At 34.0% G+C, this 19,501-nt stretch overlaps 1 protein-coding gene and 1 long non-coding RNA gene across 2 annotated transcripts; one reads left to right on the top strand and one right to left on the bottom strand.

The window, feature by feature from the left end:
• The first annotated feature begins 1,438 nt into the window (after positions 1–1,438).
• LOC105346863 (uncharacterized) lies at positions 1,439–12,826 on the top strand. The gene is made up of 3 exons (XM_011455613.4): positions 1,439–1,782; positions 3,087–3,290; positions 11,987–12,826. Exons 1-3 carry the CDS (start codon positions 1,512–1,514, stop codon positions 12,640–12,642), a joined length of 1,131 nt encoding a protein of 376 aa, XP_011453915.3. The 5' UTR covers positions 1,439–1,511; the 3' UTR covers positions 12,643–12,826.
• On the bottom strand, positions 7,953–10,075 carry LOC105327485 (uncharacterized). The gene is made up of 3 exons (XR_010712493.1): positions 9,782–10,075; positions 8,830–8,880; positions 7,953–8,227 (listed from the first exon to the last, which is right to left on the bottom strand). It is a non-coding gene; the product is annotated as an uncharacterized lncRNA (long non-coding RNA).
• Positions 12,827–19,501: the final 6,675 nt, after the last annotated feature.

Here is a 19,501-nt window from a genome sequence, read left to right as displayed (position 1 = left end):
AAGAGTAAAATTAGTAAGTGGAAAGTCAGTTTTGAATTTTGAACTGGACCAGTCGTGTTCGAAATGTCTATCTTTATATTTGAAACATCGTACCTAAATGACAATTTCTTTGCCATTTTTCATTAAATTCAACTTTTTGCACACCAAAAGGTTTGTAATATTCTCCTCTTTGCACCAAAGCATTAAAACGTGGCATACAAAAATATTGTATTTCCTTTCAGGTAGCTAAACACAGATTCGTATAAAATCGACGGGGTTTTTTCAGGGAAAAAACATGATGGGTAGGGATTTTCTTGGGTTTTTTTGATACATGAAAACTATTTTTTTTTTAATTCTCAGTTGCATAATATAGAGGTTTATCTTTCAAATACATGAAAAAAGTATGTAGAAAATTTTAAAAGATTAATTTTGTTAAACTTTAAATTAAAGGGGGGTAACTAAAAAAACATCTGGATTTTACGTGTGCAGAATTTCATGAATTTTTTAGCTGGTAATGTAGCTCTTTAAAAAGCTGGCGAATGTACCCTGATAACATTATAACACGATGCCCAAGGCTTTTCTCTTGAAAATGCATAAAAATAAGAAATTGTTTATTTATTTGCATTCTGTTGTTAGCCAGGGAGCCTAAAATGCATAGGTGTACTGCATTTGGAGGCATTCTTTTGTCTATTTTCCTCATGTTAAGTTCTAGCATTGAATAACATGAGCATCATTTTTTTAATATTTTCAAAATTCACAATTTTATCTTTCTATTGATGTATAGATGACACATGTTGTTACAATCTGATTTTATAAGGGTCAGTTTTGCTTGTGCCTCATTTTAACACGTCCTTTTAACAGTTTAACTGTTTAACGTTACGTATAAAACTGTGTTTTGCACCCAAATCTCCGACGTCTCAGCCATTATAGTCTTGTTCAACCAGACGCTCGACTGTCTCCGAAAATCTCCGACGAGCAGAGCCGTGTAGAGACCCTATCTTAAAGTACAATGTATGGAACCTGTATGATAGGGTCAAAGTTCTCAGCGCCCTGCCGCCAGAAATTTGTGCCTAAATCGCATCTTTTGGGACCGGATTACGTCAGGGGACACCCGAACCCGAGGATCCGGTCTCGGCTAGATGGAACACCTCCTAGTTTGGGTGCTAGGCGCCCTGTATAAAGACCCTTTAATGTATGGAACCCGTGTGATAGGGTCAACTCAGGGCTATGACGCCAGAAATTGGTGCTTAATTATCGCCCCTTTTGAGACCGGATGATCATTCCGTCAGGTGACACCCGTACCCCCAAGGATCCGGACTAGGCTAGATAACACACCTCGTAGTTTGGGCGCTAGGCGCCGTTTATCTTATTATCAGAGACATAAATGTTATTTATGTCTCTGTTATTATATAATGCAGTCGGGATCGGCCTTTCCCTAAATTAGTCGATATAAATACGCTAAAAACTGTTATTTGCAGGTAGCTCCACTAAGTCATCTGCCCTTGTGACACTTTCTAAAAATTTCCTCAACAATGTCGTATCTGAGTGCACCGTTGGAAAGACTAGAAATGGATCTTTTCTTTGGTTTGTCGTCATTAAAGCTGAAACTTTGCGATGCAGGTGTCAGGGAAGCAATATGCTTTTCCGAGGCATGTGTGCATGCTGCTAAGATGTCCAAGACGGTGTACGCCTTCACCGAGATTTTTGGCAAGGGACATCAGATGCTTCTGGATTGCATAAAACAGGACGGGAGTGATCACCATTTACTACAAAAACTAATCTCCTACACTTCGAATTTGAAAGGTAAGATTAATATGTATTTTCTAAGTCAATTGTAAGTAGGCCTACCAGAAAGTATTTCTGATGACCTGATGGCAAGTTTTTTTGTAACGGTTCAAATTTGATACAATTCACTATAGCCAGGGATTGTGTGACAGTCTTTGGAACTCTGTGGTCTGTTGCTCTCGGTCTGAAAAAAATTAGGATGGACGACCTGGGAGCTACACTACAGTGTCACCCATAGAAAAAATTGTGCATTTTTTACGGACAGAAATGTGCGCTAAAAAGTTTGGACTGATTAACCTTATTCATATACAAACTCTGTAGGAAAAAATTAGTACTGTAGTACATGTATTTATTGTCTACTTTTACAATAACACAATAATAAGTGGGTAAGGTACCATGGACTCGCATGGAATAATCAAGTCCACAATCACTACACTCCCCCGTTTTCTTTGAGAGGAGCAGGTTAACAAGACCACCTTAAATAACTGGAGAGTGGGGAACTAAGGCATTCCAACAACAGCAGTGATACCAAGGCCCGTCCAAATGACATAGGTCACCGAACAAACAAAAGAAAATCCAGGGACAGTCCAAGTGTTAGTCATTCTCTTGGTTGCTGGTCCAATCTGGGAGGGGCAGCTCCACTATGTCTGGTCAATGAGACCTGTCTTGGGTGACGAGGGTCTCTTAGGTACATCGATATCCATCACATCCATCAGATCACCAGAACAGGGATACTCAGAGGTCGATGCTGCTTCTGTATGATATCCCCCAGCAGGAACTTTTAAATTCTCCTCCGCTGTCTCAGGGCTGCTCTCCAGAATTTTCAGCTTAACTGTTCTTTCTGATGGAAGTTTGGACAGCCTGTTCCATCTAAGCTAACCACAGTTTGACAGCCCAGGTGGCAGGGATAATGTGTGGTCTGGGCATAGCCCAGGTTTACAAGTGGCTGGTACATTAGTGCGTTGCAGAGAGGGTCCTCCCGCTTGATGCTAATCATCGTGTCCCTGGGTGGTGGGGGTCGGGGTCGTAGAGCCCTGTTAATGCAAATCAGTCTGAGCGTGGGGCAAAGTGATCATCCCCCTGGTTGGGTTGCCTAGTCCCTAAAGAGCCCTCCCTTGGACTGGCATGTTGACTTTGTGAGGTCTGGGGTGCGTGCCCTGTGGGTATGGAGGGGTGGGGCAGCTGACCCTGAAATTTTCCAAGTGCTTAGGTTATTGCTCATAATTATGAACAATATTTATAAATATTTAATTTTTTTACAACTTGATAGACAATTTTGTCCATTTCATTTTAGCCATAATTATGTAAAATTATAATTGTAGAAGCAACCAAAGCACTGCATAATGTATCTGGAGGATCAAGAGGGAAAGAAAGTGAGACAGAGTGGGCAGCAAGACTTACTGTCCATTTTTTTTCACCATTATCATTGGTCCAAGACTATCTTCTGGACAGTTGTAGCAACCATAAAGTCTTGGAGTGCCCATGCTCCTGCAAATCGCGTATAAAGTATGGTGATACATCAATTGGTAAGTTTTACAATTTTTAACCTGGTCCACACTTCCTTTTTAAAGTTTTATTTGTTATGTAGGCTACAGCAAATGAAATTTCAGTATTAATTGTACGTGTTTGGTTTTAGTAATATTTCACTTTCTAGTACATGTTACCCTGTAGCAAGTTGTGTTTTCCTCATTTGTTTTATTTAAACAAAAAAAATGCTTTATTTGGTGATTCATTTAGGATATGAAGGTAGCGACATTGCAGGAAAAATACATAATCCGCGTTAGCGGGTTATGTTAATTTTTCCTGCAATGATCACTACCTTCATAACCCGCATGAATCATCAAAGAAAGCATTTTATTGTTTATATTAACATCTTTCTTTAACTAATTAATAAATTGATTATGAAAAGTTAGTAAAATTCACTAAATTACTGTTACTGTACATAAGTACGTTAGCTAAAAGAAACAGCCAAATCGTCTCTTGTGAGACTTTGAGTCTGGCATCATCATGATTATTTCGTGCAGTCCGTGAGTTTACTTAGGTCTCTGTAGATTCAAACCAATCGATAAACAGGGCGTGTTTATTTCAGTCCTGTCACTTTCAGCCGCTTTAGATTTCGACCAATCGATAAATGGGGCGTGTACATTTCAGTTTGGCTGTTTCTATAGAGCTATGAATTAACTATATTTTTCCGTAAGAAAAAGAGGAAATTATACATGGTAGATGTAAATATATGCATATAATATGCATCACAAATTTGAGTGAGGTTCACAGGGTTGTCTCTAAAAATTGAAGTAGAAGAAAGAAATAAAAAAGTAGAATGGGGGGTGTCTGGGGGTCTTGCTTATAGCTAAATTGTGTTGAAATGCAATAATAGCCAGGTAATTAAGGCAATATAGGCTGGGGAATTCCCGGCATCGCAGGTCTTAGAGACAACCCATACAGTGTTTTTGCTTTTTAGTATGCAGTGTTATATTTAAAAATTAAAATAGACCTGGCATCAGCCTGTACTTTGCTATACTTCTTAAAGCGAATTTTTTTTCCGTACATTGCTATCCCGGTGTCTCATGATATTGTGCTACTATATATTGTACATGTATTATGCTCACTTCTATTGGTCAAAATCATAATAATAATCCAGTTGGAGCACACTATGAATTCCTTAAAGAGATCAGCACAAAAAAAAGGTTTATGCATGTTAATTAATCCTATTCTGCATATCGAAAACACATATGTTTATGTACACCATGTGAAACCCATCTAGCCTAAGAGCTTAACATAGACACTGCTAAAAATACATTGATCATTTGTACGACTTGTTAATGACAATATACGACATACATAGTTACGTTTCTTTACAATGTTTATTTAACAACAATTAAAGATTGTGTCTGTAATTAATCAATTTAATCATTTCATTAAAGTCATGCTCGTTTGAAATGTGTTGCTTTAAACATTAAATACTACTTTCTGTTGCCCCTTCTTATACAATAAATTATATAATATCTACACCAATTTTGATAGTTTTTTCAAACACAAGTAAATAAAAAGATTTTTTTTTTAACTTTTCAATAGTTCTGACACATTCATATTATGAGGATAAAAGGATTATCATTGTTCTTAAAAGAAATTATTGCAGCCGAAAATTATCTTTGTTTGTATAGCCATTTGTATTTTTTGAACAAAAATGAAAATAATGGGTGGGCATTAGTACAATAGAGCGATACATTGATTAGAATTTTTTTATAGCTCTTTAACATGTCATGTGACAGCATTTTTCAGTAAAGTTTATTCATCAGTGAAGTGAGTCAGGTTATGAAACATCATACGAATTCACACCAGGTATTCAACAATCGTTTTACAATGGAGAAAACTAATTAAATTTTTAAATGATTTTAATTTGAGAAATTGAGTGCATTGTGGTACAATTTTCTTCTTTCACATATAGAATTTTTTTTTAATAAAATACAATAAGTCGTTGAGGGAGAAAGGTTGTACCTTTATGCTCTCATGTATTTTGATCGCTTTATAAAGTGGTGGTGGTGGTGGGGGGGGAACTAAAATAAAGGGAACTTGAAATAAACCGCGAACGAACCACAACTGAAAATTTAGGTTAGTATATTGCATATGATCTTTTTTTTTATAAAAATGGTTTTCCATTAAGGTAAATATGTCAATGATTAAGTATATGCAAAAATAAGTGTAAAATTTGGATGTTCCTCTTTTGTTAATCTACCGATGGGCCAAATGGCTCCATATCCTTGAAACGCCAATATAAACCTAGTTTTGCTCAGATGAGCAATGTGGTCCATAGGCCTCTTGTTGTTTAAGCAGTTTCTTCGCCAGAAAAGGTCTTATTCAGAGGTTTCCCCCAAATTGCTGTATTTTGCTTTGTCGCCTTGACGTCAAAATTCAAAAAACCGTCGCAGTCAGATTGCTGTTGTGGTTCATTTTTGTGTACCATCTCTGTATTTCATATCAAAATCAAGTGAAACTTTCACATATGTTAGTCACGATAAGTAACAAAGTGTTTATGTACTGTTGTAGACAAACTATTTATAATTTTGTAATATTACTTTGCTCAATTATTTGTTTAGATTCCTTAAATGTTTATGCCAATTTTCACTAAAATTCATCACTTAGAAAGGGAAATTTTTGTGTTGTCTCAAAAATATCTGAACAACCCTTGTACAATATCATTATACCCCTGCTCCGAAGGAGAGGTGGTATACTGTTTTACCCTTGTCTGTCTGTCTGTCTGTCTGTCTGTCTGTCTGTCTGTCTGTCTGTCTGTCTGTCTGTCTGTCTGTCTGTCTGTCTGTCTGTCTGTCTGTCTGTCTGTCTGTCTGTCTGTCTGTCCGTCCGTCTGTCCGTCCGTCCGTCCTTCTGTCTGTCTGTCCGTCTGTAACAAAAATTTCTGTCGCATTTATCTCAGCAACAATTTATCGCAGATGCTTGAAATTTTAACACAGTGTTGTTAAAGCATGCCATATCGTGGTATATATTGTTGTACCAATCGGACGTCAACTTCCTGTTAAATGACGACTTTGCTTACGCAGGACAGTTAAGGCAACATTTTGCTTTTAAACAGCAGTAAAAGGAGGTCGTTTTGCTTTTGTCTATTCATTTCTGCATAATGAATAGTTCTAAACTATTTTGGGTGTTATTGTAAAGATATGGGTCTCCTTTACTTGACCATGTCTAAATTTGTCGGTCACGTGACTTTTTAGGGTCACGTGGGCGTCTTTTAGACAAAAATCGTCAATGCTAAAATGAGACAAAAAGTTCAAGGGCAAGGCAAAGAAATTTAAGAGTAAGTAATATGGCAACATATTCAAAATTATCCATACATCATAGAAACCAATGCTCATTCAGTTGTAAAGTTTACTAGTTATGAAAATTTCTTTAAAAACTGGCTACTTGTTCCTAAAATAGTGCATTTTTGTATATTTTCATTGCAATTACAAAGTAAACCTTCATCTCTCAACAAATGAGCATCAGTTTTTAAAAAGAACTCGTAAAAGGGAAGAAAATCATACCAAGTTTAATAATATCAATAGCCGTCTTGCACTTGAACTTTTGCATTTAATTTCTCAATCTAGAAGTCCTCTCAAATCAATACACATTTTAAACGCACAAGTGATCCCAAAAGGGGAGGTAACTCTTTGAGCGATAACTCTTTTGATATAGGCGCGATGTCATTTTATCACATAATCCGAATTAATTTTAGGATATGTTTCAACAGTACATTATGTAAATGGTTATTTAAACATAGTGCTTCTGTTTTATTTATTTCAAAAGAGAAAAGATGGTTACGATGAATCGTCCGCATTTCCTCTGTTGTATCATGGATGTAAACAAAAAACCGTTGTGTATCAGTTCTCTTGGTTAACCGCATTCGCGGAGTTATTGGTTTCTTAATATTTTGTTAGTAATGGGAGAAAAATATATAAGAGCTAATTGTACACAATTATTTGAGGGATTAGATGTCAACAGAGACAAATGAAGCCCCTGATATTAAACTAACTAAATTGTTCTCATAATATATATTTAAAAAATAAGATATGGAGTATCTTTTTCATTATTTATGTGCAGCCTTTGCCCAATGACTGCATATTCTATAGCACTGCTTGGGTCTGTTATTCTGGGGAGGGGGTTCAAAGGGGTAACTTTATTCTGTTTGCCAGGGGCCAGGTACCATGGTGTTTTACTATGTAAATTGTGAATTAAATTAGAATTTGCCACGGGGACTATACATGTAGATCTGCACATGTATGAGGCCTTTTCCCATCCCCCATAAGCAATCAACAGTATTCACCTTTGTATTACACATGTTTCACTTGTAATTTAAACACTCATTAAAATTGACTTTTATTTTTATTCAACACATGCAGAATGATTAAGATTAAGGAGAGGGGGAGGGTTAGCATATCTATTCATTCACAAAATAAATTCTAAACGCTCATTTCTCATTACCGAGAAAGGAAAGGGAGTGTGTAAATCCTACAACAAGGCGATCAAAAGCCATTTTTGGTTCACATCAATATATTGAATTTAAATAAGTCTGAATTCTCCTATCTCTCCTGCCCATTTACATACCATCCCCTTTCCACTTCTCAAACAAAATTATATATATGTAAACAATTATATTTGGTTCATTTGTTTTATTAATTCAAGAAGATATTAGAAGGGACTTTCTGAAAAAAAATTCTGTGACAACATTTAAACCTGACATATGCATGCAAACTCAAAATTGCAATTTCTTTTTATGATGTCAATGTGTTTATTGTATGACTTCTTAGTTCTGGTCCTCTTCTATCTTCAAAAACACAGTCTTCCTGTTTCTAAAGTTCAGGTTTTTCTTTCCATCATTTCATCTTGTATATGACACCAGGATAAGGGTGCGGGTAAATGATCACCAATAAGAACATCATTGTAAATCTCAAGACAAAGCAGGTACCAGCTAAAATGAAAATTATATATATTTCAGTAAGTTTAACTTGTTATCAAAATGGCTGAAAGACTGAAATGGAGGATTTTCTACAATTTGATATTCAATGGAATTTATTTATCTTAATAAACATTTCATTATGTTTTAGATGTGCATTTAATTTTGCACAAATTCAAATACAGCTTTTCAGTTTGATCGATTTGAAATTATTCGCATCCTCACCCCTGATATGTGCATGATATTAGTTTAATTGCACCCCTTTATTTTACCCGGCCTGACCTTAAAAATGCACCTGTCTCTCTCTCTCTCTCTCTCTCTCTCTCTCTCTCTCTCTCTCTCTCTCACACAACTGATTTGATTGATTGATATTATATAATGCTGGTGCAGTCAGTGTGAATTAAAAAATACCATGTATTGTTGATTTGTTGATGAGCAATATTCAAAATTGTAGATTTATAAATAACATAGGTTTATATCAATCATTTTAAAACATTAAATGAAACTATTCGTACTTGAAAATACTTTTTCTAATTGAATTGTCTCATAGAATAATCAGATTGGTCATTATTTCAATGATAAATTATTGAACTTATACATGTATGTTATTTACTTACATTTTCTTCCAGCCTTTTTTTTCAAATCAGTGTGACACTTTTCAAATTACTCTGCAAATAACAAAATATTATTATGAGAAGTCATACAATTTAATTTACATGCATATAAGGACATGTCAACAGTAATTTGAACATTTTTGTGAAAGGTCTACATAATATATTATGCATGGATGGGTAAAATGACCAACACTTCAAATTTTATTTGAAAGTTACATATGCACATTCTACACAAACAATACCATATATGACCATGAATGTAGATTCCTCATTTAGAGAAAATCAGATGGAGACATGCAGTCATTTGTTTATTATTATTTGGTTTTTTTTTATTACCAATAGTACAGCATCATAAGTATGAACCCAGGTGATTTCAAGATTTCAAACAGTGTTATGGACGTAGTAATATACTGAGTTCTAAAAACAAACTAGTAATAATTAAGAATTAATGTGCATAAACATCTTAATATATCAACTGGATGAATGTGTAAACAATATAAATGAACTGTCATGGAAGAACTTTGAACACAGTAGAAATGTGTTATTGATCAGCTGTTCATCAATTTCCAGAAAATGAAATCAGCATCTTTTAGCCTGCACTGTACTGATTTTCAGAAAATCAAATCAGCTGTTTTCACACAGTCTTTGTATTGTTTACTTACAAATTGAAATAAAAACAAACAGCTGTGTAAAGCTAAATATTGTCAGTACAGGTACTATGAACTGATTCGTGTCGATTGGTGAAAATGATCAACAATTTAACGGACTGGTATAAAGCTACATGTACAATGTACATTGTATAGGCCTAAATGTAAACAATGCAGTCTCTCCTCATGTTTTGAACAAAACAACACATTAAGTCGATCAGAAATGCATCAACAGTATAAAATCACAATAAAATAGTTATTGAGCTATCTGGTATATTACACATACACTGTATATCTAATTTACATACCTGATCAATCATCAAAAGATCGCCATCATCGGGAATACCAGCTACACGTGTTTACATCGTCTGACGAGCGCTTTTGGGACGCAGATTCACACCCATACGACAGATGCGTTATGGAAATTCTTCGTATATTCTGATTGTTGTAAACTTATAAAAACACACATGAGTGATTCGTAGTTATATTTTGCTTATGAAGTATTAAATCAGCCGTATTTTATGCTTAAACTGCTGTTTTCGGTATATATTCTATATATGGTAATACAGAGGCGGGGCGTATATTATGACGTCATAACTCATTATCCCTTATTAGCATATCAAAACGATGTGTTGCCTTATCTGTCCTGCGTATTTTTAAACCAAAATTTTCAAACAAATTTTCGTCAAAGATTTCTCAGCAACTGTTTATCGCAGATGCTTGGAGTTTTTCCACAGTATTTGTATAGGCATGCTATATTGTGGGATGTATTTTTGTACCAATCAGACGTCAACTTCCTGTTAAATGACGACTTTGTTTATTTTTTAACCAAAATTTTCAAACAAATTTTTGTCAAAGATTTCTCAGCAACTATTTATCGCAGATGCTTGAAATTTTTACACAATATTTGTATAGGCATGCCATATCGTTGGATATATTTCTTTACCAATCGGGTGTCATCTTCCTGTTAAATGACGACTTTGTTTTTTTTTAGCCAAAATTTTCAAACAAATTTTCGTCAAAGATTTCTCAGCAGCTATTTATCGCAGATATATTTTTGTATCAATCGGACGTCAACTTCCTGTTAATAATGACTTTGTTTATTTTTTGCCAAAACTTTCAAACAAATTTTCGTCAAAGATTTCTCAGCAGCTATTTATTTGAGATGCTTGAAATTTTTACACAGTGTTTGTTAAGGCATGCTATATCGTGGGATATATTTTTGTACCAATCGGACGTCATCTTCCTGTTAAATGAGTACTTTGTTTATTTTAGCCAAAATTTTCAAACAAATTTTCCTCAAAGATTTCTCAGCAGCTATTTATCGCAGATGCTTGAAATTTCAACACACTATTTGTTTAGGCATGCCATATTGTGGGATATATTTCTGTACCAATCGGATGCCAGCTTTCTGTTAAATGTCGACTTTGCTTATTTTGCATATTCACATCAGAGCGGGGGTATCACTAGTGAGCATTGGCTCACAGATATCTTGTTTTTTATGATACAATATCATATGATAGAATAAGTATCATGATATGATTTTGTATTATGATTTGATATTGTGTATGATATTATATCTCACCTCCTTATAAATTGGTAGGACTTCATTAAACAGCAGTCCGTGGAGACCGTGTAAACTTGGTTATAGTAAAGTCCTAAGAACCAATGGATTTGCTTTGTGATATCCATACTTCATTTTATCTGTATAACAAATTCGTAATAATAATAAAAGCAAATATATTTACATGCTGCATACATGTTTTCTTTTACCAAACTATAATTTTTGCTAATTGAGGCTTAAAATTTAAATACATTCTTTTGATACCTTTAATTATTGAATTGTGAATTTGATAAAAACTTGAGTGAAATATATTCATTCCAACTAATTATGTTGAATGGTAGTACAAACTTTTTATACTGTAAAGAAATGTGTTATAAAATTGTTAATTTTCATTATTATTCACATCTGCAGGACTCAAAATCAGTTCGCTATATTAGTAAATTTGTTATATTCGAATTTGTTATAACTGTAACATTTTGCAAAGATTTGGTAGGAATTTTACAGGGGACTCCAAAAAACTTCGCTATATCTGAGATTCATACTTAACAAGTTTTACTGTATATTTCTTAAGTAGTTAGTACAAAATATTACTCCCTTTGAGCATGATGAGGTCATTCTAAGATTATTATGATGTCAGGTTTAATTCCTATATTGAAACTTGTAACTTTGTTATAAAACATTATTTTTTCATTGTTATATCAATTATTTGCCAGTTATACAAAGGCAGTTGGTTAAGATATAATTGTTAACTTACATCATGATGGTTTTCAGTTGACCTAATGTGGTTTATACGTGGCGAGTAAATTCAATTGCGTATAAACCATATTAGGTCAACTACAAATCGTAATTCGTAATACGAATATTATCATGTAATATGAAATGATATTGTGTTATTTGATATGATATCCTATCATGTAATATGTTGAATCAAATCATATTTACATTGCAGGTCATCCCAAAACATGGTTTGGACTTTTTGACATAGTGATTGGAAAAGCTTTAAGCCCTCTTGAAACTGAAGTACACATAGCAGCTACTGTAATTCCTGAGGAGTCTGTTGAAGAGTCTGAGTCAATACTTGAAAGATCAGAAGATAACCTCTCACAAAGTGAGGTTAAGTTTGAAAGCCTTGAACAGTTTTTTCCACAAATTGCCTCTCAAAGCATAGTTTTTTCATTCTATCAGAAAAAATGCAATTCGGCTGTTAGTATTGTGCCATATATTGCAGTGAGCAAAACTCATGTGCAGTTTCATTTTTATGACTGTGAGAAGGACCTTTATTTTTTGAGTCAGGAAATGCCGTTGTTTTCTCATGATGACAATGAATTATTTCTGGAAACAGTTATTGCAACATGGTTAGTTTTAAACTATAGATATCTGTTGTCTGGACCTACAGAGGGAATGGTTAAGGGTGAAAAGTTTGGTTTTCATTCAAATGTTTCAGATGAAGTATTGAATTTGTACAGAAATGAAATCAAAATGGGTATTACTGAGCTAAAAACTGAAAATTTGGATATATGGAATGGATATTTTGATCAGGGTGTTACATTTGATGCAAGTGACACCTTAAAACGAAAAAAGAATATGAAAATGCAGCAAAGTTGAAATTTGAAAATTTTCAACTCTGCTGCATTTTCAGGTGAACTTTTCAGATCACTCGTTGTCTGTCGTCCCTCTGTCCATCTGTAAAATGTTCACATTTATACGTCTTACTGTACTTACTATACTTAACCAAATTTCGTACAAATTATCCTTATGGAAAGAGAATTTTGAATTGGTAAAACAAAGGACACAACTTTTTTTAAAAGGGAGATACTTGCAAAACAGTGAAAAAGCTTTAAAAAACCCACTGCACTAGAAATGCCAATATTTACACCAAGGCTTGTATAGATAGTGTAGATTCTAAATTGTGAAAATTGTGACCCCAGGACTTATACTTGGGTCCCAAGAGGGGTTCAAAGTTTAACATGAAAATATATAGAGATGATGTTTAAAATCTTCTTCCCAAGAGCTACAATGCAACTATTTGTGAGATTACTATGCAAGCATCCTCAAATAATGTAGAACTAATACTGGGACCCCAAGAGAGTTTTAAGGTTTGATATAAAAATATATAGTATATACAATAGAGGTGAAAAGTTTATCATAGAAATAGATAGGGAGAAAGTTTAAAAATGTAATTCTCAAGAACAACAATGTTACAATTTTTGAGAATACTAAGCAAGCATCCGCAAAAAATGTAGATTCTAAATTGTTAAAATAGTGACTCCCAAACTAATAAAAATACAGGGAAAATGTTAAAAAATCTTCTCAAGAACTACAATGCTACAATGCAAGCATTCTTAGGAAAGGTAGATTCTAAATTGTTTAAAAAGTGACCCCATGTCTAATACTGGGGCCCCAAGAGAGGTTCAATGTTTAACTTCGAAATATATTGGGAAAATATTTAAAAACCAAAATAAAATGATTCAGTGAACTGTTGTTCAAGTGAGCGATGTGGCTCAAACTTCCCAGATAGTGTTTCCTTAAGAAGAGGATGTGCAGTGACCTTGAACCTTGAATCAATTTCAAGATCAAAGGTCAAACTCTTGGGAGAAGAATTGTATAGCTATCTTAAGCTTAATCATACCATTCGGTGTTGCCAATGAATTATTGGCGTGGAGTGACCATTGAATTAAATTTTGTTATTCTGTGGGTAGAACAAAACTAGCAACACTTTTTTTCAGTTAAAATAGTCTCTTTCAAAATTAACCTTTTTGTGCTACATACATACATTGTAATACTTTAGATTTTAATGTCCTTTGCTAAAAGCGGGGCTCATTTGAGATCGTAAGCATTCAACGAAGTCTAGTTACTTTATATATTGTTTACATTTGGAAAATGAAAAAAATTAAAAGTCAAATAACTAAATTATTTTTACGTATATATGCTTGTTTGTTTGTTTGTTTGTTTGTTTGGTTTTTTTTTTTTTTTTACATAAATATGATTTAATTAGAATGTATAGTTAAATAAATATGTCTGTATATATAACCAACCCATATAAAAATAAATATGAAAATAAAAAAATCTCAATTTTGTTTTTTATTTGACAGCTTACATGAACAAAACATTAAAGTGATATCTGTCAGCGGTGCTTTCTTAACAACTGCTGCCATCTCGCTAATACTAGATAAATCAATTTTGGAGTTAGAAATTTGAAAATAGATAGTTTGAACCTAAGCGCAGAATAATCGTAACTCAAACTGTTATTACGTCCGTGTCTTTAAGATTTGATTTCTATGTGTGAAAAATTGTATCATTGTGCTAAGGATTGTAAACACAATTGGAAGAAAATGTTAGCTGACAGTAGAATAAAACTGATGGGACACGATATTAACAATTTTCTATACTATGATGTAAAATTTGCCTTTTCACTGTCTTGCAGGCGTCTGAAGTAGGAAAATTCACTAACTTGCAGGCGGTTTAATTTGTTGAGGCTGTTTCGCTTTGAAAATGCCACAGACCCACATACTTATACACTGTAGAGCATAAATGATATATTTATTTATCATATATTTATATATATATTTATATATATATTTATATATAATAAATGATATTGCAATTGGTCTTCGTTCGTCGTCGTGCGTCGAGCGTTAACAATTTTACATTTTTAACTTCTTCTTGAAAACCACCAGGCCAATCGCTACCATTTTTGGTGTGACGCGTCTCTATGGTAAGAAAAATCTAAATTGTGAAATTCATGGCTCTTCTACCCCTGGGGTGCCACGGGCGGGGCCAAATATGCAAAAAAAGGCCAAATTTTCAAAAATCTTCTTCTCTACTTCCACACATGTGAGGAAAAAACTGAATGCATGGTTATGATGTCTATAAAGCCTTCTACCAAAATTGTGAAATTCGTGGCCTCTGGTTCAGGGGTTCAGGCACTAGGGTGGTGCCAATATGGCCATATAGTAAAACGTATTAAATCTTAGAAAATCTTCTTCTCTACTCCCATTTATATTTGTTAAAAACTAAATGCATGATTATGATGTCCATGAGGCCCTCTATCAAACTTGTGAAATTCATGACCCCTGGGTCAGGGGTTCAGGCTCTAGGGTGGGGCCAATATGGCCATATAGTAAAAATGTATTAAACCTTAGAAAATCTTCTTCTCTACTCCCATTTATATTTGTTAAAAACTAAATGCATGATTATGATGTCCATGAGTCCCTCTACCAAACTTGTGAAATTCATGATCCCTGGGTGAGGGGTTTTGACTCTAGGGTGGGGCCAAGATGGCCATATAGTTAAAATGTATTAAATCTTAGAAAATCTTCTTCTTTACTCCCATATATATTTGTTAAAAACTAAAAGCATGATTATGATGTCCATGAAGCCCTCAACTAAAATTGCGAAATTCATGACCCCTGGGTCATGGGTTCAGGCTCTAGGGTAGGGCCAATATGGCCATATAGTAAAAATGAATAAAATCTTAGAAAATCTTCTTCTCTACTTCCATATATATTTGTTAAAAACTAATTGCTGGTTATAATGTCCATGAAGCCCTCTACCAAAATTGTAAAATTCTTGACCCCTTTGTTAGGGGTTCAGACTCTAGGATGGGGCCAATATAGCCATATTGTAAAAATGTTTTAAATTTTAAAAAGTGTTCTTCTCTACTCCCACACATGTGGGCAACAAACTGAATAAATGGTTATGATGTCCATGAGACCCTCTATTAAACTTGTGAAATTCATGGCCTCTGGTTCAGGGGTTCAGGACATGAGGTGGGGGGGGGGGTGGCAATATGGCAATATTGTGTTAATGCATATAATGTTTAAAAATTTTCTTCTCTATTCTCACACATCTGTATTAAAAACTGACTTATAATTATCTTTACCATGCAGGAAGTCCTCTTATGAAATTTTAATTTTCATTTCCCCTGGAGTATGGGTTTTGACTCTAGGGCAGGGCCAAAATGAATGTATAGGTGTTAATGCATATAATGTTAAAAATTATCTTCTTTAATCCCACACACCTGAAGGGAAAACTGAATTCATGATTTTGTAGACCAGATCTTTAAGTTCTTTGCAAAAATTATAGGTTTCATAGTTCTTTTTGAAAGATTTCAGGCAGGGAGGTGTTCGTCATTACAAGTTTATAATTTTTCTAGAATGAAACCTAATCAATTAAATGCATATATAAAACTCCTCGACAAGTTTGTTTATGGGTTATATGCTACTCAGGTGACCGTTAAGGCCAATTGGCCTCTTGTTGTGGTTACTTTTATGAACAATTGCTCTGTCGATAATTTATATAATTTCTAAATTAGATGCTATATGAAAATTATCGAATTAAAATTAAAATGTGAGGCACTTATAGCGTATTTATAAATTGGAACATGCAACAAAAAGATGAGACTTCCCAGTATTCCATTATGTAGTTTAGCGCCAAAAATATGGTTAATTTCAATTCATGTGTGTGAGCACAAGAGTAGTCGGTATACGCCTGTTTTTTAAAACAGGAAGCGCGGTGCTTTCTTAACAATTGTTGCCATCTAGCTGATACCAGATACAGATGTTTTAATGTGTCCCCTTTACAGATTTTATAGCAATAAGATATACAAGAGTAGGGAAGCTATGATCACGTCCCGTAGATGTGACTGTTAACTTAACCAGCTCTAGCTAGATGTTTTGCAAAGTCTTGGAAATTTGACTTTGCTAGCAGACACTATAATGATGACATTTTTTTTATACGTTAAATGCAATGTATTCAAAAATTCGCTGTAGGTCAAACGTTATTCAATCACATAAAGAAAATATAGTTTAACAAATCCAGCGGTCCTTGCCACAAAAGAAAACAATACTGTTTTTCTAACACACCACACAATTATTATGGATGGCAAAATATATCGATATCATAACAAAGACAAAGATGCTGACCATTTCAAATAATACAACCTAAAACTCATCAATAAAATTAAAATGCTACTAGTTTTCGTGTCTGCAGGATTTGTCTTTTTCAAGCTCAATATCAATAATAAACAGCATATAAGAATTGTATTGAATTATGGTAAATAACAAATGCATGAACTTTCGCCAATTTTGTACAAAGTAGGCTAATTAAATCCTCATATTTTGCAGTAAACTGTAAACAATCAAGTCAGCCTTATACAGACATCCAGACATCTTGTTATGAAAATGAATGACCTATTTGAATACATGTAAGTAAATTAAGAAAATCCGAACAGCAATAATACATACGGATTACGAACAATTCGGACAACTCGTTGTTGTGATCTTGAATACAGTTCAAATATAAAGTTCTTGTATAAACCACACTAAGAACTTGAATTATAAACACTAGAAAGACTGGTCTACATCGTTGCTAAATGGTTGCTATATGGTTGCTATACTATACAGATTCTGTTCGGACAACGAAGTCCTCATAAAAATTAGCATCGTCTACAACAAGTTTCATCTGGCTAATCTACCTTATCCGGGTTCTCTGAAAAGAACGGAATGGGATGTCATCGAGTGATTTAAAAGTGATGAAACTGCTGGAACTGGCTTATATTTATAGACTTCGCCAACCAATTAGTACTTGTCCTTTTCTGTCTGGACACAAACAACCGATCAAACATCTGTATTCTGTACGGATATGGGAAATTCCGCACAGTTATACTAATTTCCGAACAATAATATTTAAATCATAAATAAACATTTTATTCCAATAAAAAGCCGAATTCATTACAAAATACGGTCACATATTTATAAGTCAAAATACGCAAACAAAATTAATACCCTTGCGATGTTTTACGCTTAAGGGGTTTTGAAATTAAGCGGCTTTTAAAGTAGTGCGCATAGCGATAGGCTAAAAGACATAGTTCGCCAATCTAAAGAGACAAATAAAAGCAATCCTCAATCACACTGAGGTAAAAATACCCAAAAAATAGTGGTTAGCATCTAAATACAATTATACATGGTGTAATAAAGCATACAGAAATATTGATGCCACAGAAATAAGTGTCAGAATACAGTTGCATGTCGATGAGTCACGGAAGCGGTCCGTTAAACAGCATGTTTCATACTGTGGATTCATCAATATTCGTTGAATACATATTTTGTGGATTTCGTTTTTAAGTTTATCAATGAAATTAAATGTTCATTGAAATACAATTTCTATTAACATTTTGTATTCATATGGTGATTTGCCATGGATTTACGTACCCTTGAAACTGTGATTTTCATTTTATCCACGAAAATCGATACCCTTGAAAACTTATGAAACCACAATGCATCAAGAAGTTTGTCAGTGTAAAATGACGATTTATTTCGCGTATTATAGTGGGTGAGGCTAGAGTACTTCCCGATTAAATTTTTTAAGCATATAATTATGATTGAATAATTATGTCACTGTATACAAGTTTAAATCTCAAAAAAATGCATCAAAATATGAAATTTTTAATGTACACAAAACTGTTAACAAAGTAGTGCGAATCGTACTACTTTGATACTTTACATGCAAACTTCATTCATAGATAGATCATAATTATTTTAGAAGTATGAACCCTTTAAATTCTGAGATCAAAAGTCAGGGCTTTATACGTAATACAACGTACAAATTTAGTGGTTAAAAGCAGAGGGCTAGAGTCGGTGGAATCTCTGATAATCTTAAGGCTTTCACGTTTTCGTTGGAAACACATGCAAATGGTCCACGTATTGTAGTCCTTTTTTAAAGGACAGCAACTTGTTATTCTATTGTTAGACCCAGTGCATTAGAAAACGGTGTATAATGACACTGTGGTTTGTCCCCTCCCCTTGGCTAGCGAAGATGGTGTTATTGGAGGGGAGTCTTGCTCATCCTCACAGGGACCGAATAGTTAACGAATAATTGGAGGTTTAAACAATATAGCGCCGCATAGGTAGGCCAAGTCGTTTTTCATATTCTCAAACCGTTTGAACATGCATTGGACATTACATGTATAAAGCAACGCATTTCAGCTCATTAGATACTTCTCAACACCAGCAGGCGCTTTATCCTACATTGCAGGAGGAAAGGCAACTTATCATCAGACAAGCACGGCACGGGTAATTTGCAGTGCGGGAGAATTTTATGGTCTGGCAGAAATGTCTTACTAAATACTGACAACCTTTGTAATTGCAGGAAATGGCTCTTCTCAAATTATTTTGTTTTCATACATATATGGGGTTTGAGAGTGACCATTAAGAACAATTTGTATCATTTGTTTGAAAACTAATCACATTCAAATATTCCAACTTTGAATATAAAGGATAGCAAAAGTTGGAATTAAATATGTATCTAAAATAGTTACAAGTAAAACAAACTTCATTGATAGTAACATTTATCATTTATTTGTCAGTTACTATTTAAAATTGAGTTTGGTTTAAAGCGAACAAATTGAGTCTATTTGTATTATAAATGTTTGTTTTGATCTTTTCTTTAAATTTTGTATTGACAG

The sequence above is a fragment of the Magallana gigas genome, chromosome 3 (assembly GCF_963853765.1).
Source record: "Magallana gigas chromosome 3, xbMagGiga1.1, whole genome shotgun sequence".
In the NCBI taxonomy this organism is placed as follows: Eukaryota; Metazoa; Mollusca; class Bivalvia; order Ostreida; family Ostreidae; genus Magallana; species Magallana gigas.
This window is presented reverse-complemented; position numbering and strand designations above follow the sequence as displayed.

Bases quoted from the DNA above. Each gene is read 5' to 3' on its own strand.
- LOC105346863 (XM_011455613.4), top strand. From the start codon at position 1,512: ATGTCGTATCTGAGTGCACCGTTGGAAAGACTAGAAATGGATCTTTTC. The intron at 1,783-3,086 runs GTAAGATTAATA...TTATAATTGTAG, and splicing joins CTACACTTCGAATTTGAAAG to AAGCAACCAAAGCACTGCAT. The intron at 3,291-11,986 runs GTAAGTTTTACA...TTTACATTGCAG, and splicing joins GTATGGTGATACATCAATTG to GTCATCCCAAAACATGGTTT.